General features: G+C 36.2%; 1 protein-coding gene across 47 annotated transcripts in view; it reads left to right on the top strand.

Annotated features, from left to right (window-relative positions):
- Positions 1-15,316, top strand: part of EYA4 (EYA transcriptional coactivator and phosphatase 4) — a 147,998-nt gene that overhangs the window by 88,698 nt on the left and 43,984 nt on the right. For 17 of the 47 annotated variants that reach the window (XR_014944839.1, XR_014944837.1, XR_014944838.1 and 14 more), the window contains 3 exons: positions 7,498-7,622; positions 8,742-8,810; positions 14,192-14,284. Coding sequence is in view for 36 of the 47 variants with exons in the window: in XM_085543602.1 (XP_085399728.1) it covers positions 7,498-7,622; positions 8,742-8,810; positions 14,192-14,284 (287 nt within the window). In the remaining 11 variants the exon portion in view is untranslated. Of the gene's footprint in view, positions 1-7,497; positions 7,623-8,741; positions 8,811-14,191; positions 14,285-15,316 lie in introns of those variants that run through there. The other 30 variants (XR_014944840.1, XR_014944841.1, XR_014944843.1 and 27 more) reach the window with 5 other exon arrangements.

Raw genomic sequence — 15,316 nt, 5'->3', positions numbered from 1 at the left:
GACTAGAATTGCATAACCCAGCCTGTGGGCTGTATGGCTAAGCTTGTGGCAGGATGTTAAATATGTCTTGCATGAGCTAGGGCTGAGACATGGGAAAACTGATAACATGAAGTTTCTAAAGCTGCATGGGGTGTGGGTTTGGTAAATGCCAGATGGTCAAGGTGGGCCAGGTTGTATGCAGATCAAGAAAGTGTGGCTCCCTGCCCTTTCTCAGCTTTTACCCTTCATGTCCTTAAGCTGGGGAACAACTTCTGGTCCACACTGCCTACAAATTGACATGTTTTCTGCTTGTCACAGAGTGTGTTTTTTCTCCAACTAGTTGCCTTTTTCTAGGAGTGAACAGGAAATCTTTGTTCAGATGACACATTGCTTCTTGCCAGGTACCTGAAATACAGTGCCTGAAACACAGACCCTGAACTAAAAATGCGTGACATCAAACCTGTGGCAGTCACATTTGTATAGTCCAGGAAAAAAATCTTGAAAGTTGGGATCCAGCTGAACAGAAAGTTATCACTGTGTGTACCCTATTTTTTTATTTTTTATTTTTTTAAATGAGCATCCATTTGTTGCATCAGAAAATAAAACTTTCCCATATTAAACTGTCATCTGCCTTCATCAAATCAAACCAATCCCAGACTGCAAGCTGGTGGGGCAGAATTGAGTAGGACCACACAGAGAAAAGATTTCTTTTTATCTGCCAAAACAGTGACAGTCTGCCTGTTTGTGTTAATGTGAACTTGTGTTTTGTAAGTGAAGAAAACTCTTGAGTTTATTCTGAAAGTACATGAAGTAGTAAATTTTTTTGGTTCCCAGAGTTGAATTGATTTTTATTTGAATATTTTGACATTGGACAAATGGACAGCGTGCCCAGTGAAAGAAACTGGAAACATTTCCTAGAAATGATTCTATGATATATCCACAAGTGTGGAAATCAAAATTAATTTTGCATTTTTTGTTCATTGCATCAAGGAAATGACAGTGATCTTCAGCAGAAGTCAGAAGGGAGTGAGAAAATACTGTGATGTGGATTTGTGGCCAGCTTAATTGCACCAGAATAGAAAGTGTTGTGTGGTTTGCTGGAAACAATTAAATAACATCTTTGTTGATCAGGAATCAGGGAGAATATGTTGCATCTGACTCTCAAGCAATTAATAGTTTTCAGTAACTATGCAGTACAAAAATCTGAGCCTTCTAATTTTATTAGTATGCTTCAGCACTACCAGAGAAATCCTAGCCTGTTCGTTTTCAGTTTATTCCTCAGACAGAAGAAGAAAATGCCATGTTTTCTTTTCCTCCAAAAGCGAAATTGAATTTGGAAGCAGTTGTTGTTCATAGGGTTTTGCCGTATTTTTTTCACTAGATCAATTGAGAACATATCTATATACCCTTTTTGTAGAACAGTATCTGCAAATTACTATAGCAAAAGCCGCATCTTAGACTAACAAAAGATATGACCTTTGACATTTGAAATGAAGACAAAAAATACCTGACACCTGGCTGTCAGGAAGCACAAAGTCCAGGGTGGCTCAGAGCCAAAAATGGAGCAGAAGTGTAGCTGGGGAATTGGAAAGGGGGAGCTGGGGAAGATGTGGCAGTGCTGCTCAAAGAAATTCTTTTTCTCTTGCTGTAAATGATGTCCTCAGACACACTACAATACTTGTCTTTGTCACTGAACCTGTTTGCTCCCGGACTTGTCTGAGTCCTCTGCACCAAGTGCAGCCTGAGCAATGACACTGGCTGCCTGGCAGACATCTCCTGTAAAGTAATACTGTCTGCATGAGGTTTTTTTCTCCTGGAATTAGAGCTTAAATAGCCAAGAGAAAGACAATAGGCCTGAAAGGAAAAATGAGATACAATCACAGCTAGTGCCACTTTGTGCCCCAAAGGATCGCTGCAGGAGTCCCGTGCCCTGCAAGATAAGCAGCATTGTTGAGATCTAAGAAGCTATAATATAAAATTCAGCAAGTCTGATTATTTATTTTTTTTGTTTGTTTTTAATTTATAGTCTATTTGTATGAGAAGGATGCTCTCCACAGTGTTGTTACTGCAGTGACAGTAGAGTTTGTTTCCTTAAGAGCTTGAAATCATGTACTAGGCAGCTGCATAATGATATTCAAGTTTGCAATGAATCATCCATATTTATAAGAACACACTGTAATCCTTACTGTACAGTTACACTTCTATGAAGCTGAAGGCCATGGCTTTTTTATTATTTATTAATGATGTGCTATTTATTAATATGCAGAAATGCTAACATTGTTCTCTGTTTCATCCAAGGTAACTCCCTTTACTACCCTTTGTCTGACACTGGTTACAGATTGACAGAGAAGTATTTTTTGGAATATCAGTGTGGTATAAGTTCTGCTTCTTTGTCTTAATTTTTTTAACATGGAAGTTGATACCCCAATTTCCAAACAATAACAAATAGAAATTATGTAGAGAGAACTCTCCTTCCATCCCCAAATAGTTGCAAAAAGTTTAGCATTTGTTTTCGCAACTGTTAAAATAGAAGTAATAAAATAAGAGTCTGAGGAACTGAGGAACTTAGTGGTTATATCAGCATAGCATGACAGTTTTTACTGCTTCTTAGCACTATATCAGATCACTTTACAGTTTAAGAAACAAGGCCTTAAGGAGAGTGGAAAGGAACTCTTTCTAGTGTCTGGCAGCATTATGTGTTTGTAACTCTTGAGCACCCTCTCAGAACTTGTATGCTTTTGTAAGTCTGCCTAGAATAGCATAAGATGCGATATTTTGGCCTTCTCTTGAGCTTGAGAAGGTACAAAGCAGGCATTGATGAGCCTGTGAAAACAATAGAGGCAGCTATCCCAATAGAGCAAGTATATCATCAGCTTTGCTGCTTCATCTTTAATTTTACAGTGACAAAAGTACCATACACAGAGTAAAAGCACCAGGAAAAGAAAATACTAATCTGTATTTTACTATAAGTTTAATAATTAGAAATGTTATGTGTCTGGGAATTGTTCTTTGGCTGCTTGTTGTGTTGATGTATTTGTGGAAATCCTTGGTGTTGAACAGTTTTTTGTCTTCAAACTGTGTAGTTGATGAGAAAGCTGGGCTGACAACAGTTGGAAATAGATTTAGATGAGCCACCCAACATTCATACTGCTCTAGAAGTTAATATTAAAGGGGGATTCCAGGTCTGTTTAATTTTTGAGACTCCAAAGTAGCTGACATCTTGACTGGACCAGACTCCCGGTTTCTGTGAGAACATTTGGCATATTTAGGAAATGACAAATGACGTGTGGGAAATGGGGGTACAACAGCAGGGATGTAAGAAAAAAGTGAAAACTAATGCCCCCAAAAAACAAATAATGTGTATTTTTCCACAGTGAAGTTAGTAACGTTTCTGCTAAAAAAAATTACATAGAGAATTGCCTTTTAAGGAAATTTGAAAAGAAAAATACCTTTAAATGCTTTTTGTTCTTCCTAATTTAGAAACTAAATTAAATTATTCAATTCTAAATAGCCTTCTAATTCCCTTTTATTTTGAATTTGCAAAATATTTATCTGAGGCATAAAGCACTTTATTTCCACTTCTATATAAGTATTCTTCTATAGATCCTTGATGAACTACTTCATACTTTCAAACTTGTTAGTAGAAAACATTTCAAAATAAAGAAAAATTATATAGCAGAAAGTTTACATATTGAAATGGTATCTCTTTAAAGAAGAACATTACCTAGCTCTGATCTACTTGTAGAATTCATGAATAAGCAATTGATTTTTGAGTTGTGAAAGGAGTCAGAAAAAAAACCAAAAAAAACATAGAACCCTAGAGGCAAGTCTTGAACCAGTCATAAAATTACATAGAAACTATACAGAAATGTAGTTAAACTGGGCAGGCATAATTAGCCATGCTGAAAACTTCCTATGCTAGGTTAGCACATGATACTTGGCTGTATCCTTCAGTGGTCTAGGATCTACTGCAGGTTCTGTTCAGCTGCCACTGTAGGGACGGATGGGAAAATTTATTTGGAAACAAAATGTGCTCTAACCTGGAGGCCAGGATTCATGAACAGTCATCTTAGTGCAAACCCACTTCCATGGCTTCCTTCTATGTTCAGGCTGGAGCTGAAATGTGCAGAGGTCTGGGAGGCTGTTCTGTGCAAATGGGATGTTTTAGAGACTTTTCCAGTAAGCCTCTGAAACGATCCACTAAGCTTGTGCAAATACCAATTTTCAAAGACTTAAAGCATAGCCAAAGCAGAGTAAAAGACAAATTCATCTTGCCAGATTTCAGTTTTTGCTCATAAGCTTATAGTCATACTAGCAGCCTTCCAACAATCAGGAATTTAAAATATGTAGCAGAGCAATGCATTTCTTTCCAAAATTTATCATTCTATACAATTTAACATTTTACTTAATTTCCTTGAGATGTAGTCTGAGACAATTAAATATTGGGTAAACCAAAGCTCAAGCTCTAGTTAAATGCCGAGCAGAAAAAAAGGGGGGAAAAAGAGCTTTACAATGTATTTTTTTTTAAAGCAGACTTAACAATGGACTTTACTTTGCCTAAATTGAATCACACTCGAAAATCCTTGAAAATAAGTATTTAATAAATAGCTGCAAAAATTTAGAAGTATTAATTGGTCTTTCAGAGATGATCTTTTTTAACTTTTAGTGCAAGAAAACATACTGAACCCAAACCTGCTTCTCATTAAGTCAGTGAAAGCAGCGCTCTGATAAACATTTAGTCTGACAAAATGAATTCAAGATGTTGGAATTATTTCATCCATTTTATTAAAACATTTTTCCTGTATCCTTTATTCACTGAAGCTGTAAGATTTGAGTAGGTCTGTTACATCTTTCTGAGAAATTTTTAGGCTGAAAGTAAACAAAACGCATCCAGAAAGGTGTTTTGAATGACATCTGTTACACAGAAGGGAATATGTACTTGAATAAATATATCATACAGTGATATATTAAAGTAATCCCTTTACTTGTTCACACAAGCTAGAGCACCCAGGATAAGCATAAATGTATGCAGGTGATTTTGTGAAGCTTTTCATCATTTTAAATATCCTTTTCTTAGACTTTCTTAAATGCAAGATGTCTTTTACTCATCCAGACAAAATGTTTGTGCGTAAATTTGCTACTTTAAAGATAGTATTAGTAATGAGCTTGCCTTATATATGCCTTTTGCTAGACAGTATACTTTCCTGCACAAAGGTTTCATACTGGTGTGGAACAAAAACTATTCCTCTTACATAATTAGTTTATGTTCTTGGCAATCAAATGAAAATCAGTGGTATTGCTTTTCTGATTAAATCTGATCAGTGTGAAGTGTGCCTAATATTGATAGCCCTTACATACAGTAGCTGGATGAATCAATGATTTTGCTTATGAAATATAGCTGAAGCATTTATGTCTGTGACCATGATAAATAGCTGTCTGGAAATAAATCATTGTAGTTTTCATGCTAAACAAGAAAATAAGCAAATGTGAACATCTCTGGACCGATCATACTGGAACAGGATATCATGACACTTTAACTGTTAGTGAACACATGAGTAGTATTAAACTCTCTATGCAATGGAACACACATTGTTTATGTTGTGTAGCATTCTCCTGCTCCCTTAAATATGTACAAGTTGGAAACTCGTAGACTTTGTTTTAACTTTTAGCTGCTATCCTTGTGCAGAAACTGCTAAGCAGAAACTGACAGAATAGCAAACCACTTGAGTCCATTTTATTTCATCTAACACTGATCACATTTCCAGTAGACAAAAGCTATAATGCACTGCTGACAGATGTGTGGAAGTGTATATACAATTAGATGATGAAGTTTAGGTCAAGGCAGTTCAAATCTCAGTTTATGCCTTTGCATTTCTGCGAATATTGCAGTAAAATTCTTTCCTGCTAATACACAACCTGCAATATCAACTTACTTCATCTCATCCAGTCTGCTATTGGGAAAACTGCCTTGCCATTGGCACAGTGGTGAATCTCTGGCTGGATTCAAACATTTATTGGAATAAATGAAATTCTTTGCCTGGGCTTCATGTGGCTTTGAATAAGGCCTTGGTGTGTTTTCACAGTTGAAATGTAGTATTCCCTAAACTGGAAGATATTCAAGACATGAAAGCTTTAAATCTGTGCCTTGGGGAAAATGAATGTAATGAGAGGGAATCCAGGAGATCAACTGAATTGGGAGCGCATAATTATAGACATTTCAATCTGGATTTTTTTCTTTTTCTTATCTCAGAGAAACCAAAATCAGATTCAGACAGCATAGCTGTATTAGATGTAAAGATAGAATAGGTTTCGTTTTTTTCTCCCCCGGAGGAGGTTGTGGGAAGCATGGAAGACAATTTAAAAGTGAAACTTGCAATAAATGCTTAGGATGCTGGGTCTTGCCTCAACAATTGGCCATTGCACTTTCTGGCCAGAATATGAAGATACAGGAGTTGTTACACTTACTGACCTGTCCCAGTTGTCCCTCTCTTATTAGCCATCTCAATCTTTTACAATGCAAGTGGCTTTTACAACTTGGTAAGATTTCTGTTGGTCTTTATAGTACAACATATGGTAAATGGTTGTTCTATGGGCTGGCAACTTTGCTTATACATAGAAAAAAGGTTTCTTCAGGGAAAAATATATATATATATATATATGTGTAATTTATAATTGAAGCAAGGAAAAGGCAAGCACACACTGCAAATTAGATTTCTATTACCAGTCTAACAAGAACCACTCCTTTTCTACTTTGTCTGTGAAAGGCAGATCTGTTGTCACAGAATGAAAGCCATCCACAGTCTATCAGTATAACTGAGATGCTGAAGTCCACTGTGTTCTATTCCTACAAAATTGCTTTTTTTAAAAAAAATTTGCAAGATACCTGTAAATTATGTGGAAGAAAAAAAAAAATAATAATAAACCACTTAGAGTATATGCATATTTTTTTTCATAGTGAAGAATCTTTTGGATTTATGTAATAACTCTGTTCTTTTATCTGTATGTTCCTTTGCTGTGATTTAGTATGAATTCAATGACTATACAGCTAATGGGAGGCAGAGGTCCTTCATCTGGTTTGCTGTGTGGTCACTGAAATTTCACTTAATTTCTGTTTTCTTCTAAGAAATACATATATATGTACGTTTATCCAGCTACCCATCCATCCATTCACATATATCCATATACACAAGCATGTATGTGTATATTTATGTATATGTCATGTCATTCAGAAGCAATTTGAACCGATTTTGGGAGCTAGTGACATTTACTTCATAATACCTGGAAGAAAATACTGGGGTTGTTGCTGTTCACAACAAATTATTGGCTATTTCCTTAGATGTAGTTAAAAAAAAAAAAAAAAAAAAAAAAAAAAAAAAAAAAAAAGAATAACATAAAATATTCTCGTAGGAACCTTTACCAATGTATTAATCTAGGTACCTTATAAATTTTCAAAGTTGATTGCTATAAACAGCACCACAAAACCACAGTATATTTATACACTGTCACTTCATTTAACAGGTCTATGGAAATGCAAGATCTAGCAAGTCCTCATAATCTTGTTGGAAGCAGTGATGCACCAGGTAGCTCTAAACTGGATAAACCTAATCTCAGTAGTACATCAGTTACAACAAATGGAACAGGAGGTAAGTGTAAGACATTTACAGTGCATAGAAAGTTTGCCTAGCTCAAATTCTTGCACGTAAACCCAGAAAGAAATACAAAATACTGGTGTACTTCTACTAATCCCAGCAACACTTTTCCAATTTGCACTAATTGAAGGAAGAGGTAGAAGTGCTCAAAGGTGATAGTAAGAAAGCTTTGGAATAGTTTAACAAATTCTTAAAAGCTTTTTTATACCTGCTAGTAACTTGAAATAGATTGCTTTTTCAGCTTCATACTTCATGGCTGAATTATGATTTACAGTTATACCCAAAACTACATCCATGTAGATTTATTTAAAAGCTCTGGTAAAAGAAGTACATTGAAATTATCACTGCTGCTGGCTTAGATAATTTTCTTAAATGATAAGCATGCTAATTTCATTTCTTGGCATGTAGTGAAAGTTTGTCAAGAAGGATTTTTTAGGTTTAACTCTAAATTTACTGGTTATTATCACTGTTTCTATTACTAAATGAAAAGTACTACCATGCAGCTACACCACGGATGTCTGAATGTTTTCATATAATAAGTTGTGCCATAGCTGTGATGCAAGGAATGGGAGGAAGAGTGTCACATTCTGAAACAGAGTCATGGCCCCACTATTGTCTGTGAGAGTGTCACCATGCACATTTTTCAAGCTGTAGTTTCAGTCCTCTTTCTTGGAAGTTACATGTGGGCACCCCTAGAAAACCAACTATATAGTTTGTTCTTTCTGGCCACGGTGCAAAGCATTTAATTCACTTATTTAAAAAGAAAAAACTGTGAATGTCAGTACAAAGTGCATGTGCATTGGAGGGCAATAGAACTCTGCAGAAAAGACTGAACCATTGCTGTTCTACCTATTTATATTTTTAATAGAATCCTAATTCCAGAATAAAGAGAAGGGAAAACTTTGAGCATACCACTAAAGAACACTATTATTTGTATGCCCCTGTATATTATACTTGCATAAATAAACCAGTAAAAATAATGCTCATGAAAGCAATGCAGTGCAGTTAAGAGACTTAGTTCAAAGTGTAACAACGCTTACTTGTGTTGTAGAATATTCATGTACATTGAACAGACATTCAGACAATGAACCATTATACCATTCCTGTCCTCAGGAGACAACATGACTGTTTTAAATACTGCAGACTGGTTGCTGAGTTGCAGTACTCCCTCCTCTGCAACAAGTATGAGAGACCCTGGTACCGTGCATGTGTGTGGTGATGTGTCTCTGTGGCTGCTGTGTAACATCTCTTGGTTTGCTCTGTTCTTTTGTTCTGTGGTTTGAACATTTCCATCTTATTTTGTTCACACCATTCTTTCCATCCATTCTCAAAGGTATTTCCCACAGCCAGAAAAACAGAAGGAAGTTGCAGTATGTGCTGATCTTACCGTATTTTGATAGACAATAGAAAAACAAGATTTTTAGCTAACTTAAAATTCACTTAACTGCATACATGCTCTGAGAGCCTGAAAGAACCCCATGCTGCTGAACATGCTGAGCATTGGTAGTGTTCAGCATTTCTGGAATTCTAGCAGATTTTGCACAGAGTGCTTATCTGTTTTTCTCTGATTTTTAGGTACAGCATTACATGACTACCTGAACACAAATTACTATAAATTACTATTATATCTACAATTACTTCTTCTTTCACTTTTAATTAATGCTTATTCAACTTTCCTCTTCACAAATATTTGTCCAGATTTTTCAAGCTGCTGTTTTCATTTAGAAGTTTCCTCTCCCATGTGTTATTGAGTTTCAGTGATTAATAATAATTATATATGTGGCAATGTTACAGTGCATATGAGATTAACCACTGTGTAAATGTTCATGACTCTCCATAAGCCTTTACATAAGTGTTTAAGTTGTGAAGATTTGGACTAAATTTAGAAATATCTCAAAAATATCCCTTTTAAAACAAAAATAAAATTGGGCTTAGTTTATCATTTCCAAGATAGATTTTATATTTTAAAAAATTAAATTAAATTTAAAAGAAATAATCAGATGAGCACAGAAAAACTTTTTTTTTTTTTTTTTTTTTTCTGTAAAAGTAAATGGTTTTGCACTTGGATCTAAAGTAAATGGTTTTGCACTTGGATCATGGCAATGCCAAGTAGTTGCATAGACTGGGGGAAGTTAGTGAGAGCAGCCCAGCAGATAAGGACTTGGCGAGTCCTGGTTTACAGATAGTTGGTGCACGCTTGTAGCCTAAAAGGCAAACTGTATCCAGAGCTGCATCAAAAGAGGGGCACCACCAGGGTGCAGCCTTCCAGTACTTACAGGGAGCTTAGAAAGGAGGCTGATAATGATATGACACAGTCTGATAGTGATAGGTCAGGGCAAAATGATTTTAAACTAAAAGAGCTGAGATGTGCATTAGATATTAGGAGGAAATTTTTCACTCAGAGGGTGGTGAGGCAGTAGCACAGGCTGCTCAGAGAAGCTGTGGTGCCCCATCCCTGAGGATGCTCAAGGCCAGGTTGGATTGGCCCTGGCTAGTCTGAGCTGGTGGGTGGGAGCCCTGCCCATGGTGAGGGGTTGGGACTGGGTGGGCTTTGATGTCCCTTCCAACCTAGCCATACTGTGATTCTATGATTTTATGATTTCATGACTTCATGTGAATGCTCTGTTGAGTTTCAAGAATTTAAGTTTAAAGGAGTCTAATTTAGTCTGTCACCTCAGTTAAATGTTTAGCATGTTGAGATAAGTAACTTAAATACTAATTACTATTAGTGCATATTATGAAAGTCTTTGCGTTACTGTGGATGCATCACCTTTTGTGCAAACTGAACGCTGATTTTCCAAAGGCAGTAGCATGCTTAGGTCTGTGCTTCTAGCTGAGTATGTCACAGTAAGGCCAATCTGTGCTATGTTGGTACCATCTACTATATATATCCTAAAGGAATTGCTTGTGCTTGAGCTGCATAGAGATGTGTATGTACCATCATCCATTCCTTCATGAGATGTGTGCTTCAGGGATTCTTTGGCTGCTGCTGCTTAGCTTCCTCCATGTGCCTGCCATCCCCATCCTTCATCTCAGGCATTCTGCCGAACCTGGTCCCTGTCTCCTGCCACCTGACCTAGTACAGTGCAGCTATAAGTTGAACCTCAGCTTTCCAGGCAGCTGTCAGCCACTTCAGGCGATGCATTACATTCAGCTGCTGTCTTCTGTGCAACTTTCATAGCTTGTTGGCTTCTTAAAAACAGAAGAAAAAAAAGAACTCAGAAGAAAATGAGCTTTTACTCACACTTGTTTGCACTAACAGCTCTCATTGCCTCCTACCTATTGCATGTGTTTATCTGCATTTGGGCATAGCAGTAGCATCTTCTACCCCTAAAATCTCAGTACTCATTTTCAGAGAGATTATTTAGAACAGATTGGAAGAGTGAGAGTCATGTTGGCCTGTCATTTAATTAGGTAAAGAACTTACACTGTAGAGATTGCTGCCTGTTTGGGGTTGTAATCTGAGTTAGCCTTGGCATAATTAAGTTTGATATCAATTCCTGGAGGTCAGCTTGGCCAACACAGCCTCTTTGGGCTCTTGTCTTTAGTACTCACTACTCTCATGATGTAGAATTTTCCTCAGGTCTGATCAGACTTTTTCTTTGTGTCTGTTGCTTCCTATCAATTCACACAGTACCTTTGAGAAGACAACAGCTTTGTTCTTCATCTCCTCACTATCTTGCTGTTAGAAAGCTGAAGGCAGAAATTAGTTTTCCTCTCAGCTGTCTCTACACAGTTTCTTCTGTATGCCCTTGTACACTATCTGCCCCAGCCAGCCACCAGAGTAACACTTCTCTGTTACCATCTGGAGTCTTTGCTGTCAGCAGCACTCAAGTGGAGTTACAGATTGATATTGCTTTATATTTTTACTTTTTCAGAATTTAATAAACTTAATCCACATTTATACAACAGCATATTGCATTGATACTCATTGAAGTATTCATTCACAATGATGGCTCAAACTCTTGATCTTTGCACTATGTCTAGAGAGGGTGCCTTAGTAGTATCACAACCATGCTTTATTTCATGTGTCAGGAAATCTAGAGATGATGTTGTGTTTTGACTTGTTGTCAGCTAATGTTTCGATTTTGGCTTTAAATGTTATTGGCTTTTTAATCTGTTGTTAAAATTCTTTTTTTTTTTTTTTTTTTCTTTTTTTTCTCAGTGCTTTTTTTCCTCCTCTTGTTTTAATGATATGCTACTTTTTATTTAAAGAAGGTAATGCTCCAAATGTCAAGCTACACTGAGGAAAGATCTTGATGATCCTTAAATTGATAAAATCTGCCTGTAGAACTGTTTAAAATCAAAAGCATAAAAATACTTTCAACAAGTATTTTTCAACAAAGAACAGTGCCAATACAGTGTTTTCCCTCAAGTTAAGTACGTGAGAGGGTTTAGATTGTTTTTTGGTTGACAGAGAGAGAAAAGGATGGTAAATATTTGTGCTAATGTAAGTGCACTGCAATTGGCATTAACCAGAAATATAAGTAACTCTAAAGTAAACTTTTCAATTAGATGCTGAAGCTTTGGTTAAAGAAAAAAATTGGCATAAAGTGAAGTGTCCTTCTGGATGCAGCACTAAACAGAGGCTTATAGATCAGTATGGACAATACTGAAATATTTTATTGAATAGTAAGGATTAAAGGTACTAAGAAGTAGGGTTTGCTTTTCATGTAGGTAAATGTTCACACTCTGCAGAGAAAAGATGCATGCAGTTTATAAAGTAAAATATGACCAAAGATGTTGAAGGGGGGAGATAAGGTGATTTCTAATATAGTATGTTTTGTCTTTCTCCTTCTGAAGAATATGCAGACATCTGTATGCAGTAATATACAGATACTAAAGGGAACTGTTATTTTGCAGGAAATGGCTTTTGAGTTTTCTTCTGCTATACATTTTATTGATTTGCTGAAAATAAAAGCACCTTTTTCTCACTTAAATAGAGAAACAGGAACCACTAATTACACTGACAAAGGACTTTGTTCATTTATGCAATTTCTGCCCCCCCCCCCCCCTTTAAAAAAAAAAAAAAAATCTTAAAATAATGGACTGCATAATGACAAGGACTGCACAGCAAGTTGAAAAAATATGGCTAAATTTCTTTCCTGATGATCTCATACCAAATTAATTTACTGCTGTTGCCAGCAGAGAAAATAGACTGGGTGTGTCAGTTTTATTAAAGACAAAAAATGATGGAAAAAAGTCTACATTTAAAAGACAGGCACTTTCAAGTTTTGTTTTTTTTTTAAAGTCTTGACAGTAAAAAGAAATGCACAGCTACAGCATAACTGTAACTTGTGTATGGGGCTGCTTGGTTTTATTAACATTGCAAGCACTCTCCATATCACAGAGATAAGCACATCCCAGGTTTTCAAATCCTCCATGCTTGACCTAAACAGACATCCCTTTGAACTCAGCATGGGTAATTTATGCAATTGTAACATCTGCAGTATCCCATATGACCTAATGGAGTAAGATCTGTTAAGCAATTAGGCTGGGACTGAGGTATGTCAGCAGACATGTAGACACTCAGTGCTCACCTATTCTGGGAATCCAGTGGCTGTATTTTCTGCTATGAAATCCTGAGCTCCTTATTGTGATCACACAGAGAGGAATAGCAGTGTGGTTCTGCAGATACTATTCTGTCCACTATTCTTATGTGAGAACCAAATCCTTTGTTTAGCTCAAACACTGTGCTCGACATATTTTCAGAGGGATGATGAACCCTGAGGACAGCTCAGGCTGTATTTGGCCTGAATCACCTCTAAAAGTGCCTCTGTTTCTTGACTGATCATGCGTAACTGACCTTCGCAAGGCAGTGGTGGTAACTTGTTCAGGTTTGCCAATGTCAGAGTTTTCCACATTTGCCAGTGGAATGCCTCTTAGAAGCTGAATTGCCGCTGCGATTCACTCAGCTGTGGCTTGGATGGTAGGAGTGCATGAAGATATGTGAGAAATATTTTGAGTTCATAGTGGACCCAAATATTTGGTAACCTCTGAATTAGAAGCTGATTTCTCAGGGCTGCTATTTGTGCCCTACTATTTTGTTGGTTTTGTGTTTTTATTTATTCATTTTAAACTTCACTCTTCTGTTATGGAAAATTGCTTGCTGTTGACTGAGCTACAAAAAAGGGGAAGGGGAAAGGCAGAATGCTAACAAGTAATTTGCTTCCACATGAGCATGAAAACATACTATTATTGTTTCACTCATCATGCAACATTATTATTTTGGTGTGCTACATCCCTTGACAGCTAATGTTTCCCTCCTCTCTGGTACTCCTAGGGAACTGCTGGAATCATCTAGATTTAGGCTGAAATCTCCCCAGAAGATAGTTCAGTTGCTAAAGCTAATAGATAGCCAAATGCACAGATGAAAAGCTCTATAGATGCATGGCTGTTCCAGATGGAATGATGGTAGAGTGCCTCAATGCAGTGGTAGTGCAAAGGTTGAAGCTGTTTCACCGCATGCTTATCATATCTGGACTACCACTAGTTAGACTGGCATGAGGACTCTGGTATAAATTTAAAAGTAAAATCTCATGTCTACTTATTCTTCTATGTAGTGTCTCTTCTTGCAGTCAAAACAGAGCCCATGAACAGCAATGAAACAACAACAACAACTGGAGATGGATCGCTTGACACTTTTACTGGGTCAGGTAAAGCCATAATAAGATCACATATTGCTAGATGCACATTAATATAGCATTTTATAACCTTCACTAATGAGCACTGCACTTCATGGAAGTGATGTTTTAGAAGCCACAATAAAGTATCATTTTAATACCAAATAATAATTGTAACTTTTTTCATTTCTATAAAAAAAAAAAAAAGTACTTTTCATGAGATACAATCATAAAAAAGCTTTAATGATGACTAAGACTATTACTATATGTTGAAGTCTTGTAATAATAATGTTATTATTGTACTGTAACTTTTTCTCAGTGCTAGTCTTATATGATTTGGGAACTAAGAAACAGATTGTATTTCTAGAGGCTGAATTACTTTGTAGACTTTAGAATCTTAAGGGTTGTATTTCAGTGCTAATCTTCTTATTTGTATGAACAGTGTGTTAGTTTAAACACTGACTAGAGTGCCCTAAGCTACTTTGTCTTCATGTAAATATTTTAGTTTAAATAATTGTAAATGTAATTTACTTCTTAAAAAATGAAACAAACAGCAACTTTTAAGTAGATTCCTATAAATTACTAAAAGATTATGAAAAAATTACAGAAAATCCTCCTTCTAACTATGAGTACTTCTAATAGAGAGAGAAAGGAAAATTAATTTAATATCTGAAAATATCAACTCAGTAACAGCCTGACTGAAATTTTACTGAGGCCAAGAATTGTCATGCTGTGGGTTTTGGTAAGCATAGGTAGTCACAACCCATTTAAAATATGCTGGAAATCACAGTGTTTCTGTATAATTAAAATGTTTTAAAAACAGAGAAACTGAGTGCATGTTTCCAGAATAGTTTTTAGGCATCAGTAAATTCAGACATACTCTGAAATTCATTATTCAGGAATCAAAATTATTCAGTATCAAAATTTAAGTGCATGAAGTAAAGGTCTGTTGTGAAATGTAAAGCAAGAGTATACTTCTTCTGATTAGTAGGAATGAAAACATTGTTCTCATTATGAAAGAAACACCATCAAATTAAACAAGTTATGTAAAATATAGTTTTTGCT

This window comes from Coturnix japonica, chromosome 3, assembly GCF_054131305.1.
Source record: "Coturnix japonica strain WE chromosome 3, WE-NBRP24, whole genome shotgun sequence".
NCBI classification, from domain to species: Eukaryota; Metazoa; Chordata; class Aves; order Galliformes; family Phasianidae; genus Coturnix; species Coturnix japonica.
The sequence above is the reverse complement of the archived record's forward strand: the minus strand, read 5'-3'. Positions and strand labels throughout refer to the sequence as shown.